This window comes from Salvia splendens, chromosome 2 (genome assembly GCF_004379255.2).
Source record: "Salvia splendens isolate huo1 chromosome 2, SspV2, whole genome shotgun sequence".
Classification (NCBI taxonomy): Eukaryota; Viridiplantae; Streptophyta; class Magnoliopsida; order Lamiales; family Lamiaceae; genus Salvia; species Salvia splendens.
This window is the reverse complement of record NC_056033.1, coordinates 34,480,778-34,505,167: the sequence shown is the minus strand read 5'-3', so window position 1 is coordinate 34,505,167 and position 24,390 is coordinate 34,480,778. Positions and strand designations below refer to the sequence as shown.

The window sequence follows — 24,390 nt, the reverse complement described above, 5'->3', positions numbered from 1 at the left end:
AACCCATAAGTAAAGATAATCATACACATTATATTAGCCAAGGAGAAGTCCCAATTTTAACAAAAAAAGATAAAAAAAAATATTTTATTTAAGAAATGAGTCAATTTTACTACTCCAGACATACTAAAAGCGAAAGTGATTCATCTTTATTGCGACATACTAAAAGCGAAAGTGAATTATCTTTATTGCGACATACTAAAATGAAAGTGATTCATCCGTATTGGGATAGATGGAGTAGTACTTATGGAAAGGAAGTGGGACCTAAAAAAGATAAAAGAAAAGAAATAATATGACTATTTTCAAATGATCCTCAAATAATGTTTTTTTAAAAATAACGACTAAGAAATTATGCCTCTAAGCGTCACGACGCCCACGCAGGGTGTTGCGTTGCTGATGCCAAAGGGGAAAGTTATACTCTTACTAAACATGAAACGAAACTAATACAAAAAAAATTTAGGTTTAAAATGAAAACAATAATATACTCATTTTTCTCGAAATTGGAAAATAGCGCTTATTTGAGAAATTTTGACTTTCCAATTTAAAATATCCTAAAGTCTGTATTTCGAATTTAATAATAGCAAATTGATCAAATGAATTTTGGATGAATCGGTACTTAACAAATACTAACACCTTATTACGAGTAACTGATTTGCTTATAGGTCTAATAGTTTTGTTTTTTTTTTTGATAATTGGTCTAATAGTTAATTAGTTGAATAGCCATCAATAAGGACTCTGTGGCCCAATGGATAAGGCGCTGGTCTACGGAACCAGAGATTCTGGGTTCGATCCCCAGCAGAGTCGTTCTATTGTTTTGCATTATGGCACGTGTTGTGGAAATTGATATCCAACCAAGAAATGAAGCATATGCATATGGTTATGTTCCATCTATCACAACAGTAATAGTATTACAATGGTCTTTAAATTCAATAACTAAAAAGAATTAGAATATGTTCTAGTGTTTTTGGCTCTCTTTTTTTTGTTCTAGTGTCTTTAGCTTTTCCCGCATCGATTATCCTTGATCTGTCAAGTCATGCAATTGTACTCTCAGAGCATCTTCAATAGAAATAGTCCAGTCATAGTCTAGCCACAAACTCCTCATGCCACATCAGTAACATTAAAAACTCCTTCTGCCACATTATCAGGGCAAGCAACTGGACAATCAATAGCCTAGTCACAATAAACAAAATTATAAAAACAAATAATTAACAATCACACAAATTACGGATTTAAATTTACGACACAGATAAGGGAAAACTCAATAATAATATTGAAATTTAAAAAAGTACATTAATTAAAAAAAGTACATTAATTAAAAAACTTACATTAATTCAAAAAAATCTAACGACGTGCAGTCTTCTGTGCCCACAACTTTTCAATTAAAACAAGTGGTGCGAATGAAAATGACGTGCAAATTGTTGGATATTTTAGTGTAATTGGATTAACTTGATTGATCAATATGATTATAATGAGACATCAAATAAGTTGGAAGTGAGGAATGTACACTTATTTGAATTCGTTATGATTAGACGGGGTTCGGGGGCAGCGCCCCCGAGTAGCGGGGTCGAAGGGGCGGCAGCCCCTTGCGTGGTTCAAGGGGCAGCTTGGAAATTTTTTATTTCCATTAAAGTTGTTGTATAGAAAATTCATCTAGAACGTAATTTCCGAAAGTTGAAGGATTTGCAATAATTTGAAAACGAAGAGACGCGACTCTTCGTCTTCAGCCTCTTCTTATTTCTGGTTCAAAGTTGAGATCGAAATATAGACATACAGATCGCGTATATATAGTGTTTCGAAAAATTAAAAAAAAATTTGAGCTGGCTGATCGCTCGCCGATAGGGAGCCTGCAATGGCGGCCAGCCGATCGGCGAGCGCATCGGCCAGCGCCCGAAAATCGGCGTGCGCTCGCCGATTTTCTCTCCGATTTGTCGCTCGCCGTCTGCAATGGTTCGGCGAGCGGACCGGCCAGCGCCGGGAATCGGCTAGCCGGTCCGCTAGCCTCCATTGTGGATGCTCTAACCATGTTCAAGCTTGAATTGAATTCCATCTTTCTAATATCATAATATTACAATAGACTTAATAAAATAAGTTACAACAAAATTAAAAAGCAAAATAAAAACACAAAATTAATGCATAAACAACCCAAAAATACATATACGCACACAAGAATGCAATAAGTGGTTTATACTACATTGAAAAAGTACTAAAATAGAATCCTAAAAAATATTTGTCAAATAATAATACTTTAAATGTATATATATCAAAATTTAGTACAGTGCCAAACAAGTTCTAAAATCCCCTGGCTGTCACTCCCCGCCAGCAGTGACAAGTGAGTACAAACAGCGTTCAGTCAAAGCCGAGTGAAATCTCATCGAAATTTAGTCATGGGATTTGTTTGTTTTTTTAATTATATCTATTTGATTTATCCGTGTATATCTCCAATCCGATAAAATTGCGCAATTTTGCAGGGCGGTCCGACTACTTTCTGCGAAACCCTTTTGTGTCTGTATTCGCTTTCAAAGGTGTGTATTGATTATTTCTCTGAAATTGGTTGGGTGTTATACTGGATTTACTTCACTTAATTGCTTAGTTGTTTTCTTGATTTAGTTTGAGTTCATTTCAAATGTTTCTTTTTCTTCATACCGATCCATGGTTGAGTCTTGACTTGGTCATTAATAAATCCCTCAACCTGTTAAAATCATGCTGGGGAAGATCGATTTCAGAAACTTCTTAGAAGAATCGATGATTTAATGATGGATGAGAGTTTAAATCTGTACGAATAAGCTTTAATTCTTTGTAAAAGAAATAGAGAAAAGAGCCTTTTACTTTGTAGATGGGTTATTATTTTAACATGTTTGTGGTTGTGGTTGATGATTTTGCTATGTGAGGTTTGTGGTTTGTATTGTATTCTGTTGCATTTGGAAGGGTGTATTTATTGTAAAACAAGGGTAAAATGCAATCTTTTATTTTACTTTCAACTCTCCGTCATTCGTTCACTAGCATACATATGTGCACTATATGTATAGAAGTATGTGCTAATAATGCATGCCTATGTTTTTCAAGTAGCAAAAGTAAATAAATATGCACATGGTATGTTTATTGAAACTCATAGAAACCCAGGTGTTTGGCTTCAACACCTTTCAAGCCAAGAGATTCAGCCTCCTTGAGCCAAGTTCATTTTTGATTAACATCCAAGTGATAGTATTATTTGTAACATCAATTGCTTGTAAAACTGGTTACGACTAGGGAGTTCTGAAACTGAGTTCCATTTTGAAAGGCCTTCCCATCCCGACGGATCATTCACATCTATAATCGGTTCTTTATCTGGCTTTGCAATGAAGCTGTTCACTGTTCTTGACTTAATTGGTTGATAGAGGGTACACCATGGGTTTAATTTAGAGTATTAATTGCTGATTTTTATTGATTTTATGATTTTGTAATCAGTCAGTGACATTTTAGATATACTCCTTGAGTCTTTGGAAGCTCTATCATGTCATTGTTGGTCATGCTAAGAGAAGAAGGTGATGAACTAAGTAGGAAAGAAATAGTGAACTAAAGACAAGGAGTAACTTAAAGAGGTTTATTAATGACAATTTACATGTACAAGCTTACTCTAAAATAATTAAAGAATTATAATGTTGTCCTTTAATGAAATTTATACGTGGGGCTTGGAAGAGAGCAAACTGAAATATTATCGAGTACAAGATGAAAATACCATTTTATATTAGTGTCCAGTAAAAGCAAAGAATAGATCATGTTTGCTGCATTCAGATTTCATTGCCTTCCATAGCTGCCCAAAATTAATTTGAAGCTTGCGTTGTCATGTTTATAAGCATTCTTTCATTTGATTGTAGCAAAGAATATATGCTGATTTCTGGCTGGGTTATGTGTGAAACTCTGATTGTTTCTGCAACAAAAGAGGCTGATAATCTGCCTGTGTTACCACTAAGCAGTAGATTTATACTATATTTAATCAGAAAGAATTTTCAATTAAAAGTTCCCCATGTTGAGATATCAACATCTATTGTCCCACATCGAAAATGTGAAGTAAAACTGTAAAAGCAAAACAACTTAACTAGGGTTTGGTTGATCTCCCATTCACGTATCAGGTACACTTCAATGAGTGGAACTGTGCCTAGCCCCCATAACATCTGACAACCTAGGTCCTAATTTACAGTTTTCCAATCTGATGTGGTAAATTCTGCTAGACTGAGAACAATCTTCATGTGTGACGTGTCTCTGGACTCTGGAGCACTATCTTAATTTATTTTATTTTGGATTTCAATCCTTATGAAGATGAATTCACAATTGTCTCCTACTACACTTTTTGTTAGGTATTTTGTGAATAGCTGGTTATACAAGTCACGATGGCAGAAGGCCAGGAAAATGATAAGAATATTGAAATATGGAAAATAAAGAAATTGATTAAGGCTCTAGAAGCTGCTAAAGGAAATGGTACCAGCATGATATCCCTTATAATTCCCCCAGGTGATCAAATAGCCCGGGTCACCAAAATGCTGGCAGAAGAGTATGGAACAGCGTCTAATATTAAAAGCAGGGTGAATCGTCAATCAGTGCTAGGTGCAATCACCTCTGCGCAGCAGAGGCTAAAGTTGTATAGCAAGGTCCCACCAAATGGCCTCGTGCTCTATACTGGTACTATAATCACAGATGATGCAAAAGAGAAAAAGGTCACGTTCGACTTTGCACCTTTTAAGGCCATAAATGCTTCTCTTTACCTTTGTGACAATAAATTTCATACAGAGCCTTTGAGTCAACTCTTGGAGTCTGATGAAAAGTTTGGGTTTATCGTCATGGATGGTAATGGGACCCTTTTCGGAACCTTAAGTGGTAATACAAGAGAAGTGCTTCACAAGTTCTCCGTTGATCTTCCAAAGAAACATGGAAGAGGAGGACAATCAGCTCTTCGATTTGCCCGTCTTCGAATGGAGAAGCGTCACAACTATGTGAGGAAGACTGCAGAGCTTGCCACTCAATTCTTCATTAATCCTGCTACAAGTCAGCCGAATGTGTCAGGGTTGATACTTGCTGGGTCAGCTGATTTCAAAACTGAGCTGAGTCAATCTGATATGTTTGATCCTCGCCTCCAAGCCAAGATACTGAATGTGGTAGATGTTTCCTATGGTGGAGAAAATGGTTTCAATCAGGCCATTGAGCTATCTGCTGAGATTTTGTCTAATGTTAAGTTCATACAAGAAAAACGCTTGATAGGGAAGTTCTTTGAAGAAATCAGTCAAGATACTGGAAAATATGTATTTGGTGTGGATGATACTATAAAAGCTTTGGAGATGGGAGCTGTTGAAACGTTGATAGTGTGGGAAAACTTGGATATAAATCGTTATACACTAAAAAACAGTGTGACCAATGAGATTGTCATCAAATACTTAAACAAGGAACAAGAGCGTGACCAGAGCAACTTCCAGGATGCTGAAACATCCGGAGAGTTGGAGGTTCAAGACAAAATGCCCTTACTGGAGTGGTTTGCAAATGAATATAGAAACTTTGGTTGTTCCCTTGAATTTGTGACAAATCGCTCCCAGGAAGGATCACAGTTCTGCCGAGGATTTGGTGGCATTGGTGGAATTCTTCGTTACCAGCTTGACATTCGATCCTTTGATGAGCCATCCGATGAAGGAGAGTTTTATGAGTCGGACTAAGATGAGCCGATTCTGCCTGTGCTGCTATCAAGTGGAATGCTTTCAAAAAATACTTGACTGCTTGTAAGTCATTGTGGCTCAGTGCCTTTTTTGTGTTTGTACTTGTTATTTTCACTTGTTTGCTTCCTGTTACCTGTTTTGGATTTCAATCTTTGCCTTCATCGGTCACAAAAGGTATGTGTCGAATTTTGAGTCTGATTGCGCCTGACATTGCTGCTAGCTATTGGTTTAAATCAGAAACAATTAGTGTAGATGAGGTTTGTTACTCTACGCCATTTACTTGTTGCTGTGTAATGGATATTAGCTTGTTACTCTCTACGCCATTTACTTCCTAAACGTTATTATCCCTATAAGTTTGGCTAGTAAGCTTGACAAATAGTATATTGATTTTGGTATCAAGATAAGAGGCAAGAGGTGGAGTTCATCCTCTCGTTGTCCAGGTCATAGCAGTTTTGGGCCTCATGTCTCTTGTTTTATTTAGAGAGGATTGATCATTAGGGGTCTCTCCATGGAGCTTTTCTCTGGTGTGCTATTAGTTGAGCTCCAATGAAATCTTGTTCAATTTGGAAACTACAGATACAAATTGCTTCTTGAAGATTGCATTTGCAATACTAAACTAAATATATGAATATTCACAATTCATATTAGTTTTGTAATTAAATCTTTAATGTTGTTCCAGTTTTTGAAAGCGTGTTAATTTCATGAGTGTTTACTGTATTTGTCAGTGAATCGAAATTTATTTGAAATGTCACTGTTGTATGGTGGAGTGTGTGCGTCAAGTTGCAGAGGAGTAGTTAGTTTATTTCTACTGTTTGAATTATCTGCTGTTAGCCAATTGGCTATTGTGAAATAAGTGCTCGTGAATGAATAGTAATTGCACCACATTTTGGATCTCGAATTTTTCGTGCCTGTGATAATCAAAATCACAATCACAATCACAATCACAACCATATATTTGGATCTCCATTTTTTACCCTTTTCCATAACGCTGTGGAAGTTTAGCACATATTTTTCGTGCAGAATAAAATGATACAGTATGAGGTCAATAATTGGGCATTATCCACTTATGAAATGCAATTTCTTACAAATTGACCTCATCAAAAGTTACTGACACAGAATCACCAATGATGCTTTGGTATCTCAATTTGTGAAAGCCATGAGGTATTATAATTTTTTTTATTTTTAACATGGTAGCTCTAAAAGAATAAAAAAAAATTGAATACAAAATTAATTTCGTGAGTGGCAATTCTTGTTCTTCCACTCTGTAGCATGAAAATGGCGTGACATTTGTGAAATATAAAGGCAGAGGTGGAGATGCATGAAAAGTAGATGCCATATAGAAGAGAGGATGTAGTACAATAATTGGTGCTAGATTTACTAGTTATTAGTCCATTAAAATTAACGAAAGAACTATGTATATATACTTCCTTTCTCTATTCTTACCTATAAAAATAGTATTTCATTCTTGTTATTGAGTGAAAAATGAATAGTGGGTTTGGCGATCTAGATTTGTTAAGAAGCAAAAGATCTGTTGAAGCGTATGTTTGGTGTTGTGTTTTCTGACAAGGGAGATTTATAAGGAAACAATGTATATTTTGAGACAAATGCCCTAAAAATATTACAATAAATGGTCCCCCAATTGGTACGATGTCAATCAAGTTGGAAATTGAAATTGTACTATTTCATCACTCCAGCCTGTTTCATTTGCCTCTCTCTCTCTCTCATTCAATCTTACTTGTAAAAGTAAGTCGAGAGGAGAAAGTAGTGAAATAACAGAAAAAGAGGCAAATTTGATGCTATAACACATACATAAATGGTAAAGTGTCCAAACACTCCATGTTAACATTAACGGTTCATAAATTTAGTACAAACTACGCCCGATGTTATCAATTAGTAGTACTTATTTCGTGTGTAATTATCTGTGTGTATATGCGTGTTTGTGTGTGTGAGAGAGAGAGAGAGAGGAAAAAACCATGGATTCTCATAGCCTAGTTGTAGTATTGACACCGAATGTGGGAGGAATAGATACATAATTAAGAGGCTAAGATTGTACATTAATGGCATCTTCTCCTCCCTCAACCCGATCCCGACAAGAAACAGGGGAAGGAGGGGAGGAGAAACAAGAATCAGCAGACGAATAGGAGGTCGAATCGGAGCGATAAATGGCTGTGGAAGGATCCTTGACGGTCCCGACGAGGAGATCGACGAAGGCGCCAACGATAAATCCGTGGTTTTGTTTGGAATTCATCCTCAAATACCATCCAAGAAGCTCCTCCAAGCGGTCCCACTCCTCCAATCCATGGCTCTCCACCATCTCCTGCATGGATTTCCTGAAATCCATGTAAGGATCCTCCGACTCCATCGCCAGCGCCACGCTCTCCTCGAACGGCAGCACTGCCTCTGCGGCCTTCTTTGTCGTCTCCGGCTCCTTGTCGAGGAGGATCGAGCTCGTGTCGCCTGGCTCGAAGAAGAGCCTCTCCGATGACCTCCTCACGTCTCGGATGATCATCTCTAGCGCCTTGTCGTTGTTGTTGTTGTTGTTGTTTTCCTCAGAGTGGTCGTCAGTGGAGAAAGTGGTGCTGGCGCACTCTGAGGAGTTAGTGAACCAAGAGTCGGGGGTGTCGGAGGTGTCGAGGAAGACGGAGTTTACGGTCTTGAAAATGTCGTCGTTGCTTGCTCGGAACGAAAGGGTGGCCGGGTTAATGTTGCAAGAGGGCCATTGCCATGGTTGCTTGGGGTTTTTGTACTTGAGGAGTGATGGCATTTTCATTTTCTTGGACATTTTTGTGTGTTGAGTTGTGAGTTGTGAGAGGGAATGAAGGGAGATTGTTGTGTTGTGTTGTGTTGTGTTGTGTTGAATGTAGGTTGGAGAATGGATGATAGGTTTGGTTGTGGTATTAATAGCTTGGGGGATTTGCGGTGGAGGGAAGGTGGAAAGGAAATGGGGGTGGTAGGCCTATCATGTGTGTATTTAATTAGGCTTCCAATAAATATTTAGTGCCATTTCATTACACAACAAATCCAACCAGCACACTTTCCATTATTGTTTTTTTTTTTAATTCGATCTTTGGTATCTTATCTTTTTATACTACAATGCCTTGATTATGTATTTATACACAATATATTAATTTATTCATTAAAACATGAGACACAACTAATTAAATTTATTGTAATACAGATAGCTATATAAATTACTAGTACTACCATTTATTGATTTTGGGTTTGTTTCTATCTCTCCTCTTTAATTTCTTCTTACTCCGATCCGAAACATATTGAAGCGCAAGCTGCACAATTGTTCTTGCTTTTTTGACTAACTACATTGACAATGTGTTCACTTACAAATTCTATATCTATAACTTTGAATGTTTCAAATAAATTGATATGTGGTGACATTGAAAAAAATTAAATGAAAAAATTGAATTTGTAGAGAAGGCTAAATAAGAGCAAACATCATGTGATTTATTGAATGGGTGTATGAAAGATTTGAATGTAGAGACACATGCATACTACTCCCCGCCAATGTAATAAAAGATGTATCAATAGTTAATTTTGATAGAGACCTAAACTGACTTCCATTTAATGCTTTAAATTTCTTTTTGATGTTCCTATCTGTGTTTTATTCTCAATTAAATATTGTCGTGTGCACCATAAGAGTTTTTCTGCTCTATATTATTAATAGTTTACCTAATAAGGATGCTAAACCTTTAATTTGATTAAATTAATGTATACAATATGTGATTATATACTCCTATATAGGGATAGCGGAAACGTATCTAAAATGTCCCATACTAAATTAATCATATACTAGTATATTCGAAAATGTCATACACTATCAATACATTTGAAATTCACACATAAACCATTACACAAACAAATTGAAACAAAAAGATATTATTAAAAAGCAACCGATGAATACAAAGAACTCGCTTGTGACTATAAGATTCATGTTAATATATGTACACATGAGTTGCGGAAAATGGAAAATAGAAGAAATCAACTTAAATAAACTTAACAAAATAAATGTTCGATTGCTTTAAGATTTTTTTAAATGATCACTAATGGTTCCACATCGGACTACCATGTCATGACTCAATCTCCGACCTATTAAATGGAAGAGAATGTCTTACTAACTGAGTTGCACTTTATCCTCGTTCGATTGCTTTAATTAGTTGGATCCTCAAAATATCTAAGTGTCTTTCCTGTGTGTAGTAGACTCTCTCTCTCTCTCTCTATATATATATATATATTCAAATGAATAATACGTATGGATAATTGACATAAAATTATTTTATAAAGAAGAAACACACATTAGGTTTGGCAAACATTAGGCAGTTTTTCAGTATATAGAAGGATATTCTTAGTATATGAAAGAGAAACATATATACTACAATAAAGTAATAAAAGTCAAAAATATTATTGCATGCACGAAAAAACCCATTAATTTATTGAGTAGGTTCCAAAGTACTTTAAAAAATAAATTGTCGATGTCATGTAATATAGCACGCGCTGCCATTTTTTCTCAACGGTCATAAGTTAGTGAATTTTAATTGAAAATCATTAATTACTACAGAGTTGTAACTTAATTAACAGACCTAATCAACAAATGAACGTCTACTATTTATATAGAAACTTATAGAAAAAAATATCAGCACGTTGCATGCTTTTCGGGACAAATAATTATTTGGATAATTAAGTTGGGGCACAGACAGAATTGGCTGGCAATAATTGATATGTCCATTAACTGAATACTTCATATGAAATTGTCAGATATCCAGAAAATTCACTCTAGAAATAACAAAAGAATTAGAAATCAATAAAACTGAACTAGGATAATCCCACTCAATTATTGGCTCGATCGCAATATTGTTTTATCCTTTTATTCAAGTACAAAGGTGTGAAAAAATAGCATAAGCTCAATAGTACATTTTCGTTAGTGCTAACTTTTACCCACTTGATTATTGATAGTCAAAAACTCGAAGTTGTAGGAAAAATAATTTCTTTCTATTTAAATATTCCTTAATGCGTTTTATCGATCTTTTATTTCTTTATTATTCCCTTCCCAGAACAAAAATTACAAATCTAAATGGAAGAAAATAAAATGATGAAAATAGATTTTTATCAATCTCATGGAATTGGGAAATAGACCATGGTATTTATTTTTCTTTAATATAAGAATATTGGTTCGAACAAGGAAATGACCTAAAAATTTACGGAAGATTACAACAATTTTACAAAAAAGGGCAAACGCAGAAAGTTTTGGGAAATATTTTGTTTAATTAAACACTAAACAGTTTCTTATGTATGGAAAAAGGTGTTCAACTCCAAATATTTTTATATTTTCGGGGATATTGTTTTTGAAGGAAGAGATCTATGCAAGAATGTATATTTCGAAAGAGTTTTTCATAATACAATCATGGCGATAACACTTTTAAGAATGTTGCAAATGTGATACATGTGGATAATTAAGTACCCAACCTAATTTTGGTGGCTAAAATATCTAATTATACTATAGCTAGTCATGTTGTGTCCATTATGAAATCCTACTACTACTGCTACTACATTTTGTAACACATAAAAAACAAACAATAGCACTAAAATCAAGTAGTACTACTATTATTTTGGAAAGAGTTCAAATATGACCCTAAAGTATTTAATTTAGGGTTTATTATGTAAGCACTAAAAGTTGGGTCAATTCGGTCGGGTCGGGTCGGGTCGGGTGACATGGATGAAAATTTTGGATTCCTATCTAACATCGTACACATTGATTAAACGAATACACAAAAAACATAAAACTCCAAACACTCTCAAAAGAAAACGCAAGTGTTTCAAATATGAAAGGAATTAATGATTACAAAATACCAAATTGTAGACTTGCACATTTTGATGAAAATGCAGGTTGTGCTGCAATATTAGTGCATGTGGCATTTCTGCATATACATGCATGCCTACAATTACAATTTCACCTTTCTAATAATAATAAAGTCACATATAATATTAAATATTTTGGTTCCACTACCCTTTCGTGTATAAAACTTTCACCAGCTTTTAAGTTGACAATCTGTGCATTCCAAGATTTTATAAGATTTTTAGTTATTTATTTATAGCCTTATGTATTTCTCTCAAATCACTGATGGAAGTGACAGGTGTCCCTTCCTCGGCCGGTCAAAAAACACTAAATACTGACGTGGCATGCATGGAATCATTTTAAGCCTTAATTAGATAGAACAAGTGATTAAGTATAAGTTACTAATCTTTTCATTGCACTTTAAATATTTCTGAAATCTTTGTCCAATGAAACTTCCGAACACATTAATATAATATTTTCATTACTAATAATATAATAGTCGTAATTTTGTTTTGGTCGTGCGGTTGAAGATTTGGGTATTGGAACATTGAGATTACAATCTTAATAATTGGAGTTGAAGATGAAAAAAGGGGTGCGATTCAACTGCTTTGTCTCCCATCTTCCACTAGTTATTATGATTAGGGCTAAATATGAGAGGCACATGCTGAGTTGACCTCATATCATTGCTGTACTTGATCCTAATAATTAATATTAGTACATAATTATGCTGTACTAATATTTGGATTAAATTAGTGATTTTGACACATACCCACCATTCATAATGTCTGAATGCGTTTTATTGAGATATAGGAGGCATGCACCGAATTAAGATCGGTGAGACATGCAAATTAATTAATGATTTATATGCAATTCTTAGTAATTTATATGTGACTTCAATGATGATGGAGATTTACGCAATGTCTTTTTTTTTAGAAAATCGTGCTCGTATCGTTTGGATATGAATAATGAATATCGGCATTGAAGTTGCAAATTAATAAACAAAAATAGTAGTACTACTTTCTTACTTGGCGACATAATTAGTAATTTTCTTTTTTTTTTTAAAAAGTAAAGGTCTAAATTTGTCCTAAACATAGAGGCAGAATACGAATTTGATCCAAAATATTAATTTTTTGAAAATCAGGTCCAAAACATTTGAAATCGTTATCGAAGTGGTCCTAAATTGACGGAACCGTTAATTTCTGACGGTCAGCACCAAATTAATGATTTTTTAACTTAATTATTATAATGATGCATAATAATTTAATAAAATAAAATTAAATTAAAAAAATCAAAATAGAGTCCTCTGCCCCAGAAATCTACGCCGCCGCCGCCTATCTCGGCCCCCAAATCAGCCCCAGCACCCGCAGCCTCAAGATCAGCAAGCCCCTAAAAGGAGAAACACATGATTATCACTATGGAACGTGGAGAGGAGATCACGGACTAATTCCAAGTCCGGAAATTCAAATGGATCTGGATTTGGAGAAAAGTCAAAACCTCTCACAAATTACATATCCTCAACTCGCCAAAATCAACCAGCACCGCGGCGGAAATTTAAAGGGGAGAGAGATTGAATTGTTGAGTAGCGATGGACAGTCGAGGTTCCAGAGATTGATTACAGAAAGATATGAATTTGAGTAAGATTAATTGAGAAGGGGGGAGAGAAGATAGGGCATTGATGGTTGAGTTGGGAGACGAAGAGAGGATGACAATGGGTTGGACCGAGGCAAGAGCAGCAGGTCATGGAGCAGCAATACTGCTCGACTGACAACGAGCAGGCAGAGGCGACGAAAGCGAAATCATCTTCCGGCAACAGCGACCGCGTCGGCGGAGATAACAACGTTGGACCGCAGAGAAAGAAAATTGAGAGGGAGATGAGGATGATCGAACGGAATGGAGGTTGATGGCGACAACAATGGTGGACGACGACGGTTTTGATTTCAGGCAGCAGCAATGTGGAGAAACACACGATGACGACGATTTGTGGAGGAGCAAGCAGAGAGAGAAAGACGCGACAACGTTGAGCGCTGGAGAGAAGAAGAGAGAGATTCCGATATAGGAAGAACAAAGGAGAGATGGAAAAGAAGGAAGAAGAGGGAGAAATAGTCGGTTTAGGAATTTCTTAGCATTTTATTAATCTTTTATTTAATTTTGTTTAATTAATTATGCATTAGTATATTAATTAAGTTTGAAAAAATTATTAATTAGGCGTTGACTTTTAGTTTTTGACGGAACCGTAAAAAAGGATCACTTCGACAACGATTTCAAATGTTTAGGGCCACTTCAATAACGATTTCAAATATTTAGGACCCGATTTTCAAAAAGTGAATGTTTTGGACCAAATTCGTATTCTGGCTACATATTTAGGACCAATTTTGACCTTTACTCTTAAAAAAATATAATTTTCTCCTATTATCTTTGATTGATTTAGAATTAATGCGTGGAATGCTGAATTCATTCATATATATTTGTTTGCATTACCCTTAAATTCGATTTAATGAGTTAAATTAGATTGAGTCTTATATATGAATGTTGTTTGTTTAGGTTGATAGAACTTAGTAATAAATCTTAAAATAATATCTTCTCCGTCCACGAAAAATAGGGTACTTTCATTTTCTGCACTTGTTTTGAAAAAAATGATAATAAATAGTTAAAGTGGAGAGAAAGTAAAGTAAGAGAGAAAATAATAATTATCATTTTTTCAAAACGAGTTCAGAAAATGAAAGTGCCCTATTTTCCGTGGACGGAGGGAGTATAGTACTCTATGTATCATGAATTTTGCTCTTTTCTACATGACAAAATTTATCTTAATTCAATTCAATTTTGGGTAATCCCAAGTTAATTTTATCAAGCAAACACAGTTGTTTTTTTTTCTAAAATTTAAACAAAGGACACTTTTGTTACAGCTAACTTAGTAAGGGAATTCTAAAAAACTGAGTTAAAAAGGGATCTGTGACTTTTTTGGAAGGCAAATCAAAATGTTTGCTTTGTCATAAGTCAACCACTATCGAAAAGTCAAATCAGTGTGGCATTGCATTTTTCACAATACATGATGGATATAAAAATTATAGCAGTTGAATTATGTCATAAGTTGGAGTTACAAGAGAGTTGAATCCATTACCTTTGTTTAATCTACGTTGATAAATCTTAATCAATTTCTACCAACTAGTGTAAGACAAAATCAATAGGTCAACGATGCAAAGGCTTTTAGGTAGGAGCCTCTCTACCTCAACCTTGCATGTCCTTTTCATTTCTACAAATAACATACAATGTACCCTAGAATAAAAATAAAATACGAACACACAGTAACATACGATGTGCGCTGCTCCTGCGGGCGACATGCACCATGTCAAGGTATTAGAGATAGAAGCAAAGCAAAGCAAGAAGTGGATTCTAAGTAATAAAACAATGTATACCTATCGATTAAGTATGTTAAAGATAAAAATTGTTGAGGATATTTTAAGTTCTCAGCTCTTTTGAAGCTGCTAAAGCACTTTGCATCCTGCTTGATTTACAACACACCTTGAGCAAGGCCTTGTAATTGTAAGCATCGAGCTCGTGTCCCTCGTTTTGTAATTTGGAAAACTACCCAAATGCTTTTCCAATATCGCCTAACGAGGCGTAAACATGCCTGATGGATGTGTGTGTGCTAATTGAGACTAATGCCAGAAAGCAACTTCTCATCTAATATATCCTTGGCCTTCTCTATCTATGAATACTATATAGTTAAACAAAATGCAAACATGTGTGGCTACGTTCGATACTCCTAATATGCTTAAACTAAAACCAACAAGACGGAGAATATTGAAAGAACCAATATGCATGCCAATGAGTAATATGTACCTGACGCTTTTCAAAGACACCAATAATCAGAGCATAAAACAATGTTCTCCTCCTCATCATATTAAAAACATCAAGAGCTCCTCTCATCAACTACTCTTTTGGCTGCATTCATGACAAGTATACAAAATGATCACATTGATAGTCTAACTGAATTCTTAAACAAATCTGCAACATAGGAGTTACACTTGTGTGAATATTATAATCAACATATTAATGAGCATAAAACAATGTTCCCATGTATAATGGCATTTAAGCTTGTATGTACCTGTTTTGCCTCCTTAAAATCAAGCTATGCAGCTCTTCACCAAACAGCAGGTGCCAGTATTAGAGAGAGAGAGAGAATTTCAAAAGAAGTAATATAGGGAAAGTCGAGAAGTAGAGGAAGCTCTGCAGCTCTTCACCAAAATCTAAATTACATTGTATCTCATGATTATCCATCTCACTTCCAACCCTATGACTAGTTTAATCTTAGATAAACCTCATTTTGGCTTATCTCACTATTATCTTATTTAACGAACCGAATAATCTCCTTCCAGTTGAAATCCCCACCAACGCAACTATGGAGATACTTAGAAACTACTTCCTATACACTGTCAAAGTCTTGATAAACTATATATATTTTCTGAGGTTCTCCTAGTGGAATGCAGAGTCCACAATGTGATGACCAATCATATGGTTCCTGAATTTAGTGGCTATATCTTAGCAAATTGTAACCTACAAAATTAAATGCATATCATTTTTGCTTATCCATTGAAGATAATAAAAGTTAATAATGCTTATAGCAAGTGAACTGAACAACAGTTCCCCACTTTACCTTCTTTAACCCGACCTGCAAATTCTCGGATTGAGATTGTAGAACCTTTATGAATTCCTCTCATCATGCCAAGCTACATATTCTCTTATCTTTCTAGTAGAGTATTATTTTCCTCCTTATTTCTCTTAATTATTTTTAATCTAAATAATCATTAACAAAAAGTATAATTGTGTCAAATTTATATTTATTTCAAAAATGTATTATATGAAATGATCGAACTTTTACTTATTTAAAATAAATTGATTTTTAATATTATTAAAAATGTCAATTGACTATAACTAATATACAACATTATAATGCATGATTTTTCCGATAACTAAACTTTTGCAATAAATACTTTTACTACAAACTTTATTATGCGTGACTTATTCGATAATTAAAATTTTGCAATTGTTTTTATAGAAATCATATATATTTATACTACTATTTTTTTTCTTAAGATAATAGATATTTAAATCATGAAATTTGTCATTAATCACATCTTATATAAATTGACATCTTTTCGTGATATTAAAAATTAAATTGTTTCAAGCAAATAAAAAAAATTGATCCTTTCATATTTTTGCAATATGTCAAAATTTTACCCTTTATAGAAATATTTCAAAATAAGTAAAGTTTTACTCTTAAAAATTAACACAATTATTTACGTTACAAATAGTATAGAGAAAGTGTGCAAGAGAGAAATTATATTGGAATGGAATAAGTAAAAGTTTGATCCTTAATCCTTTTGTATAAATTTTTGGAAAAGATAAAAGTTAACATAATTATATTTTCTGTTAAAAAAGTTGACATAATTAGAGAAAAAGAGAGAAAGTGCAGTATACCACAACTCCTATATTGCGTGAAAAATGGCAAATTTTCAGAGCCCACCCGTTTCATCAAGCCCAGTCCAACAAACATAAATTCAAAACCCTATTTATGAAAGAACCCTGAATTCATGTCTTATTATTCCTAGTTGAAATTTGAAGTAGAATTAAGGCAAGAAAAAGGAAGAGGAAAATTATTTCTAGTTCGTACTCTATTTATTCCCTCTATATCTGAACTGCAATCTCCGGCCGCACCGAATTCCGTCGTTCTCCTCTGCAGGTTTTTCTTGGTGAGTTTCTTGTTCGCCGTTCATACGATTTATGCAAAATTGTCTGTGTATAGAAAACCGTGTATAATTTGGGTGATTTCTTTACTCTCTGTAAAGAAAGTCGAGATTTCTGTTTAGACTGTTTTAATTCGACTGAGGCTGTGGTGATAAATATACCTAAATATTCGAAATTCTTGTTTCCACGAGATTTTAGCAAAGAATTGTTCATTTATTTCCGTTTTGAGGATATGTTAATCGTGTATGTGATGTTTGTGGGCAGCAGTTTTTGCATTAATTTGAAAAAAAAATGAGCGGTACCGGGGAGAAGCTGTCGGGCACTAAAACTCCTGCAGATTTTCTGAAATCTATACGTGGGCGACCTGTGGTTGTCAAATTGAACTCCGGAGTCGATTACAGAGGTGAACTTCATCTCAATTAACCTTCTCTCTCCAATTGCATTCTGACGTATTTGCTTATATTCACTATTTTTGTGCTCGATCCTTGTATTGCTTAATTAGGATGCTCTATTAAGTCTTCAGTAGACATGCCATTGAGTGTTTACATTGCTATTTACAATTTGTGACTTCAAAAATCAAGACTTTGAGAGCCTAGTTCTGTTTAAAATTTAGTCCAAATTCTTGAAGTTTGGTTGTTTGTTGGAGATCCACTCATTTAGGGGGGAAAATAGAAAGTCAATGCTCTTTAAGTGAATTGACCGGGTCCTTGGTATGATTGTTGGATCACTCTCAAAGTGGATTGAGTTGGTGGGGTGAATGTGTGTACGTGTATCTGAGAGAGGGAGAGAGGGAGAGAGAGAGAGAGAGAGAGAGGGTTGATGCTACAGGTGTTACTCTGTGTTTTGGAGTAAGCTCATGGCTCTGTGCTTGCTACCCTTCAAGTAATTTTATTATAATAAAAGGCAGGCTAAACAATATCTTGCACCTGATTTAGGGAAGAGAACTTATATACTACTATATAGTTTGCTGGAATGATAATCTGAAGTTATTTGGCAAACATGTTCTTGCCTTTTTTATTTTTGTACCTTAATCCGGCTGCTCTAGTAAGTCTTTTAGGATGCATGCCATTGATTGTTTATGCTTGCTATTTACAATTTGTAACTTCCAAAACCAAGACTTTGAGATCCTAGTTCTGTTTAAAATTTGGTCCAAATTCATGAAGTTTGATAGTTAATTAGAGATCCACTCATTTAGGGGGGAAATAGAAAGCCAATGCTCTTTAAGTGATGTGACCGGCTGCCTTGATGCACCTAAACAGAATATCCGTTCATGTGATATGGTTGTTGGATTGCTCTCAAAGTGGGCTGAATTGGTAGGGTGAATGAATTGGTGCTGGGTGAGAGGAGGGGGGTGTGGTGATGCTATGGGTGGTGCTCTATGTTTTGGAGTAAGCTCATGGTGGGTGCTTTGTATCCTTCAAGTAATTTTATATAATAAAAGGCAGGCTAAATAATATCTTGCACCAAACTTAGGGAAGAGAAGTTATATATGGTGCTTGTAGTTTGCTGTGGAATGATAATCTGAAGTTATTTGGCAAACTTGTTCTCGCTTTATAATTCTTGTACCTTGAATTGGCTCAGTAGTCAGTATATGAATGTGTTTGATTGTAAGATGGTTTTGAACTGAAGCAAGTTCATTTGCTTCTTGCTTAATATGCCCAAAAACTCACAAGCTTCTTCGTCGTTTTTAATTTTATCATCCAGGTATCCTTGCTTGTCTGGATGGATACATGAATATTGCAATGGAACAAACAGAGGAGTACGTGAATGGCCAGCTGAAGAACAAATATGGAGATGCCTTCATTCGTGGAAATAATGGTAAGCAACAACTAGCAGATAGGCTTTATATCTGATGTTCATATGCATTCATCTTTTTCCCTGATCCTAAAGTATTGCTTCATTTTGCAGTACTCTACATCAGCACATCGAAGGGAACCTTGGCTGAAGGAGCTTAGCACTGTGATCTGTCGCTATATTGTAACCGTGACAGGCCCACAAAAGTTCCTACAAATTGCTGCAGCATCTATAATATGTAAACATAACTTTAACATTCCCTTCTCTTGAGACGTGGTGGATGTGGTTGAATCTGTTTTGCTTAATTTGAAATGTAGAATTGTTCTGATTATTCCAAGGTAATTAATTTTTGTTGGTGTGACAAAAATGCTCAGGTTCTGAAATGTTTCCATCAAAATTTTTTCCTTCACTACTATTTTTGAGATCTATCAGCAAAATATTTGTAGACATGGAAGAGACATATAAATTCTTTCTCATCTACCATCAACGGATGCTTCACAAACAACCCTAAAGAAGAACTCTTGGGGGAGATTGGAATCAAAATCTTGTAATACTAACTTAAAAATGAAACAGCACAAATAAATCAGGCTTATAATTAACTGAGTAACTCTTAACTCTGTTATACTGATGCATGCTTTTCCATCTGATAAGATGATGCAAAGAAAACAGCACTTTTTAGTGTATGTATCATGACAGCAATACTAGACAACCACCTTGAAGTTATGATCGAAACGAAAGTCACCCATAACTGCGGCAGATGATGATAGTTGGCAGAGCTGAGTTTCTCATGTTTTATTCCTTTCTGGGATGGGATATATGATGAAACATAAGAGCACCCGCATCGCGTCTCGATGCGGGCTTTATCTCGTCTCGGAGACACGAGACCGCATCGAGATAGCGATGCGGGCTCCGTCTCGTCCCCAGCCCGTCCCTTGTCTCGCCGCGGAGAGGCAGCGCGCGAGACAGCTCGCCATGCGCGTTGGCCACGTGGCGAGCGTTGGTTCGTCCGTGACGCCCACTCGCCGGCCCGCGAGTGGTCGTCTTTAATTTCCGTTGAAAATGTATTTTTTTTATTTTTTATCGAAAAAAAATCCCAAAAATATAATAGTAGTTTATAGCCTTTTTTTATAAATTTTTTATTTTTTTTGTATTTTTTAAGCCCCCAATCACTTCTATAAATATCAAATCATTCCCACAAATTAATCCACCATAAAAAAACTCGCTATTCTCACTCAAACACTCTACATTCTTCATCTCAAAACATTATTCTTCTCCCAAATTTAATTCATTCATGAATCCATTTGAGCAAATGCGTCGAATAATAGAAGAATCGCTAGAAGAAGATCGACGTAGGGAGGAGGAGGAGGCCGCAGCGCCTCAAAGGCGATCCCGGATTTACATCCATAGTAACCGGGAGGAAGCCACCGCAAAGTTGGTTCGCGATTACTTCTGTGAGAACCCGGTATGGGGAGAGACCTACTTCCGTCGCCGTTTCCGCATGCGGAAACCGCTATTTATGCATATCGCAAATACATTGGCAGCCCGGGAAGAGTACTTCCAAGAAGGGTTCGACGCCGTTGGCCTTCCCAGTCACACGACGCTCCAGAAATGTACTGCAGCAATCCGTCAGCTTGCTACTGGACAAACGGCGGATTTGTTTGACAAATACCTGCACATTGAGGAAAGCACTGGGAGACTGTGTTTGATGAACTTCTACAAAGGCGTCCGGGCAGCCTTCACCGACGAATTTCTCCGGAAGCCAAGCACCGCAGATTGTCAGTTTCTGCTCCGACTTCACGAACAAGTGCACGGATTCCCCGGGATGCTTGACAGCGTCGATTACATGCATTGGCAATGGAAGAATTGTCCTGTGGCGTGGAGGGGGTCATACACCAGCGGCCACAAAGGCACCCACCCCACCGTTATACTCGAGGCCGTTGCAGACTACCGGCTATGGATTTGACATGCATATTTCAGGGTCCCCGGATCGAACAACGACGTCAACGTGCTCAACCAATCCGACCTCTTCAGCGAAGTTTTGAATGGTAAAGCGCCGACCATCAACTTCACCGCTAACAACCAGCGCTATAAAATGGGGTACTATCTTGCCGACGACATCTATCCGAAGTGGCCAACCTTCGTGAAGACGTTCAACAGGCCGATGAACAAAAAACATGCTCCTTTTGCGCAGAAGCAAGAAGTTGCTCGCAAGGATGTGGAGAGAGCGTTCGGGGTTCTCCAAGCTCGATTTAACATTATCAAAGCTACGGCTCGTACGTGGTTTATGGAGAATATGGTCAACATCATGTATACGTGCATAATCTTGCACAACATGATTGTCGCAGACGAAGGACCTGAGGCGGGAAATTGGTTCGACCCTGAAACCCCGGGAAGCTCTACCGCATGTAGTCCGCCTCGCAGTGGAGTGCATCCGTCTTTGCAAGAGCGGCTGTCTGTTCGGGAAGGACACGTGATTCTACCGCCCTCGCCCAACTCCAGGAGGATCTAATGGAGCACATTTGGGCAAAATTTGACAACCAGCACATGATTGTCATTAGACAACTCTTTTTTCTGCTTCTTTGAGTTTTGAGATTTTGAATTTAGAGAGAGTGAGCGGAAGATTTTTAAATTATGTATTTTTTATTTTTTTTAGGGTTTTAATTATGTGTTTTTTTTTTAGAATTGTAAGTTGTAATTTTATTTTATTTAATGAAGTGTGTGTTTATTAATTGAATTTGTTGGAAATAAAAATAAGAAATGAAATTGAATGAATAGTTAAGGGATGAGATGGTTAAAAGACGGTTAAGAGATGGAGGGATGCAGGTCCTGTCTCTTAGTTAAGAGATGGGGTGAAAAGTACAGTGAGACCCATGAATAGTGGAGAGATGAGACGGTTAAAAGACGAATAAGCGACAAGGATGCGGATGGCCTAATAGTGGCGATACGCAGAACTGAATGACCTAATGGTGGCGATAAGCAGAACTGAAATATCATTTTGATCAAGCAGTCTACCAATTCACACAGAAGCAGCAAATACATTACATTTTGTCATCCCACATCGCTGTGATATGGAACAAGGCTACTCGCCAACCTATATAAATATGGGTTACTTCTATTTTTTCTAATTCATGCAGCTGCGCGTCCAGCATATAGTTAAGTATTCTTTCATCTTTTACTAAATAATACCGTGCGTTTGTCACTTCTTAAGTAGCATATGCCATTTTTGGAGGGTATTTAGTCTATAATAAAACCACAACAATTATAGTCTAATTTTTTATTACTCAATTTCTACTCTATTCTTATGTGTTGAAGAGCCAATCGAATAATTTCGACTCTTCAAATTTCATTTTATGACCAACAGATTCATTTTACTCTGCTCCATTCCAACAATAAATTTATTCGACAATGCAATTAATCGCTGAAATGAGTTCCATCACTTCCACTTATTCAATCCCCTCTATAAAAACTAGGACTATACCATAGTAGTAGTAATCAATTAATGAGTTATCAACTCAGGAAAGAAAGTAGATATCCCACATCGGAAGGGTATGGGATGAAGTATGAGAAGAGAGGTTAGATAAATTGAGGAAAGAAAAAGAAGAAACATACTTACCTGGACGGGGTCGATGAGCGATCCATAAGACCAATGGCCTAAGTTGGCGACCTCCATTGCACTCAGGAGGGGCGCCCGCCTAAGGTCGGCCCAAGTGGTCGAACCTACGTCATAATTTGTGCCAGAGGGGGCCTGCGTGCGCGCGGCCCCTGCCAGATGTAGTTCAAGTATATTACTCCATACAACCTCTTTGAAAACTTGTCTCTATTGTGTTATTTTGATTGTTTTCTAATGTTTGGGCATCCATTGCTCTTGGTTTGAAACCCCCTTCATTTTTTTGGTGAACCGGACCTGAGCTAAGTTGGATGAGATCGATCCGACCTACGCGACATTAGAAAAAACAAGAATGTGAATATAACGCCTAAAAATATATGCCACCTAAAATTTATATCTCAAAATAAACATAAAAGAGACATTTTACTCTCACTATTTAATTGACATTTATTAATTTAAAAGAAAACTTAAAAAACAGAATTAAATCAAGAATATTTGATAATATTTATTTTTTTAAAAATTTTGATAATAATATTAGAAGAAGAGTAAAAATAATTCGTACTGTATTAGAAAACTAAGTCTTATCAGTAAAAGGAAGGATAATTTAGCCTTTTCCACAAAACTAGTATAAATTTTGATAAAATAGATTTGAAATGCATTGTTTAAGATTAGTTAATTTTAAAATTAATTATGTTGACCCGACCCGAGGCGGCGAAGTGATTGGAAACAGTGGGTAGGGTTAAGTAAGTTGATTCAGTGATTGTATCTCCATTCCTCCTTTCCACAACAACGATAACAATGGCGTTGACATCACTCGCGTCGCGCGCTGGATTAATTCGGATCATGGAGGGGAACTTGGCATCATCTACTTACACTCTTCGCTATTTTAGTGACGGTAAAGGCCGTGTCCTCAGTGAAGAAGAGCGCGCTAAGGAAACCGTTTACATTCAGGTTTATCTCTCTCTGTTGGATCGAGCTAGATTGTGATAATTGATGTGTATCTATTTTCAATTGTATTGAAGAAAATGGAGAGGGAAAGGTTGGAGAAGCAGAAGAAGAAGGCGGAGCTCGAGAAAGCTGACAAGGGCAAATCCGACAAGGTGAAAATACTAACTCCAATTTCATCTTGTTGTTTTTCAAATTCAATGGAAAATGCATTTCTTTCTTTTTTTCTATTTAATCTGGATTAGTATAACCTAATTTTCTTATGATTGATCCTGTGTCAGACATAATTTACACTTTGGATTTGTTTAGTTCTTTTCAAACTAAGCATTTGGAAACGGGCTGTAATCACTGATAAAACTAAGCATATTGAAATTTTTGTTCTGATCTACTTTAAACCTCGGTTTCTTTTTTCTAAACGTGAATCCAAGTAATGAATCAGAGAATTGTAGTTGAGGTTGAATATGCAAAGCGTAGTGGATTCACTTGGTCTTTAGCTTCAGTTTGATGTTTTAAGAAAGGGAAATTTTATTGAACTTATTTGTGTTTTAATTGAAGGCTGCCGAAGACAACAAGTAGAGCTGAAATGGGATGTCAGTTCACTAGCAATTCTCCTGGTTTGTTTGTTGAAAATAAATATGTTGGTTTGCTTGGATCATATCATGTTGAGGCTATGGCTCATGTACTGAAATTATATGACTTGTTGGTTTTGCTCATGGACTTATGATACATAGTCTTGTTCCAATGTGGATGTATATTTGATCAAGTTTCTTCCAGTTTAA

General features: G+C 36.0%; 4 protein-coding genes and 2 non-coding genes across 8 annotated transcripts; 5 read left to right on the top strand and 1 right to left on the bottom strand.

The window, feature by feature from the left end:
• Positions 1-728: 728 nt before the first annotated feature.
• Positions 729-801, top strand: TRNAR-ACG. Its single transcript has one exon. It is a non-coding gene; the product is annotated as a tRNA-Arg (tRNA).
• A 1,485-nt stretch (positions 802-2,286) lies between these two features.
• On the top strand, positions 2,287-5,993 carry LOC121792361 (eukaryotic peptide chain release factor subunit 1-3-like). 2 transcript variants are annotated; one of them, XM_042190268.1, is made up of 3 exons: positions 2,287-2,326; positions 2,466-2,519; positions 4,332-5,993. In XM_042190268.1, the coding sequence occupies exon 3, from the start codon at positions 4,365-4,367 to the stop codon at positions 5,673-5,675; it is 1,311 nt and encodes a 436-aa protein (XP_042046202.1). In that variant the 5' UTR covers positions 2,287-2,326; positions 2,466-2,519; positions 4,332-4,364; the 3' UTR covers positions 5,676-5,993. The 2 variants fall into 2 exon arrangements, with proteins under 2 accessions (XP_042046202.1, XP_042046201.1); XM_042190267.1 differs by lacking the exon at positions 2,287-2,326 and having other exon boundaries at positions 2,334-2,519.
• Positions 5,994-7,638: 1,645 nt separating this feature from the next.
• On the bottom strand, positions 7,639-8,608 carry LOC121769984 (transcription repressor OFP13-like). The gene has a single exon (XM_042166774.1). It carries the CDS (start codon positions 8,455-8,457, stop codon positions 7,717-7,719), a length of 741 nt encoding a protein of 246 aa, XP_042022708.1. The 5' UTR covers positions 8,458-8,608; the 3' UTR covers positions 7,639-7,716.
• Positions 8,609-17,104: 8,496 nt separating this feature from the next.
• Positions 17,105-19,426, top strand: LOC121768106 (sm-like protein LSM36B). Of its 2 annotated transcripts, none has more exons than XM_042164487.1 (4): positions 17,105-17,270; positions 17,530-17,668; positions 18,970-19,083; positions 19,174-19,426. In XM_042164487.1, exons 2-4 carry the CDS (start codon positions 17,557-17,559, stop codon positions 19,218-19,220), a joined length of 273 nt encoding a protein of 90 aa, XP_042020421.1. In that variant the 5' UTR covers positions 17,105-17,270; positions 17,530-17,556; the 3' UTR covers positions 19,221-19,426. The 2 variants fall into 2 exon arrangements, with proteins under 2 accessions (XP_042020421.1, XP_042020412.1); XM_042164478.1 differs by having other exon boundaries at positions 17,108-17,270; positions 17,533-17,668.
• A 3,238-nt stretch (positions 19,427-22,664) lies between these two features.
• LOC121793236 lies at positions 22,665-22,825 on the top strand. Its single transcript, XR_006049070.1, has one exon. It is a non-coding gene; the product is annotated as a U1 spliceosomal RNA (small nuclear RNA).
• Positions 22,826-23,423: 598 nt separating this feature from the next.
• LOC121765187 (uncharacterized protein At2g27730, mitochondrial-like) lies at positions 23,424-24,390 on the top strand. The gene is made up of 3 exons (XM_042161244.1): positions 23,424-23,617; positions 23,689-23,766; positions 24,167-24,390. The coding sequence occupies exons 1-3, from the start codon at positions 23,465-23,467 to the stop codon at positions 24,185-24,187; spliced, it is 252 nt and encodes an 83-aa protein (XP_042017178.1). The 5' UTR covers positions 23,424-23,464; the 3' UTR covers positions 24,188-24,390.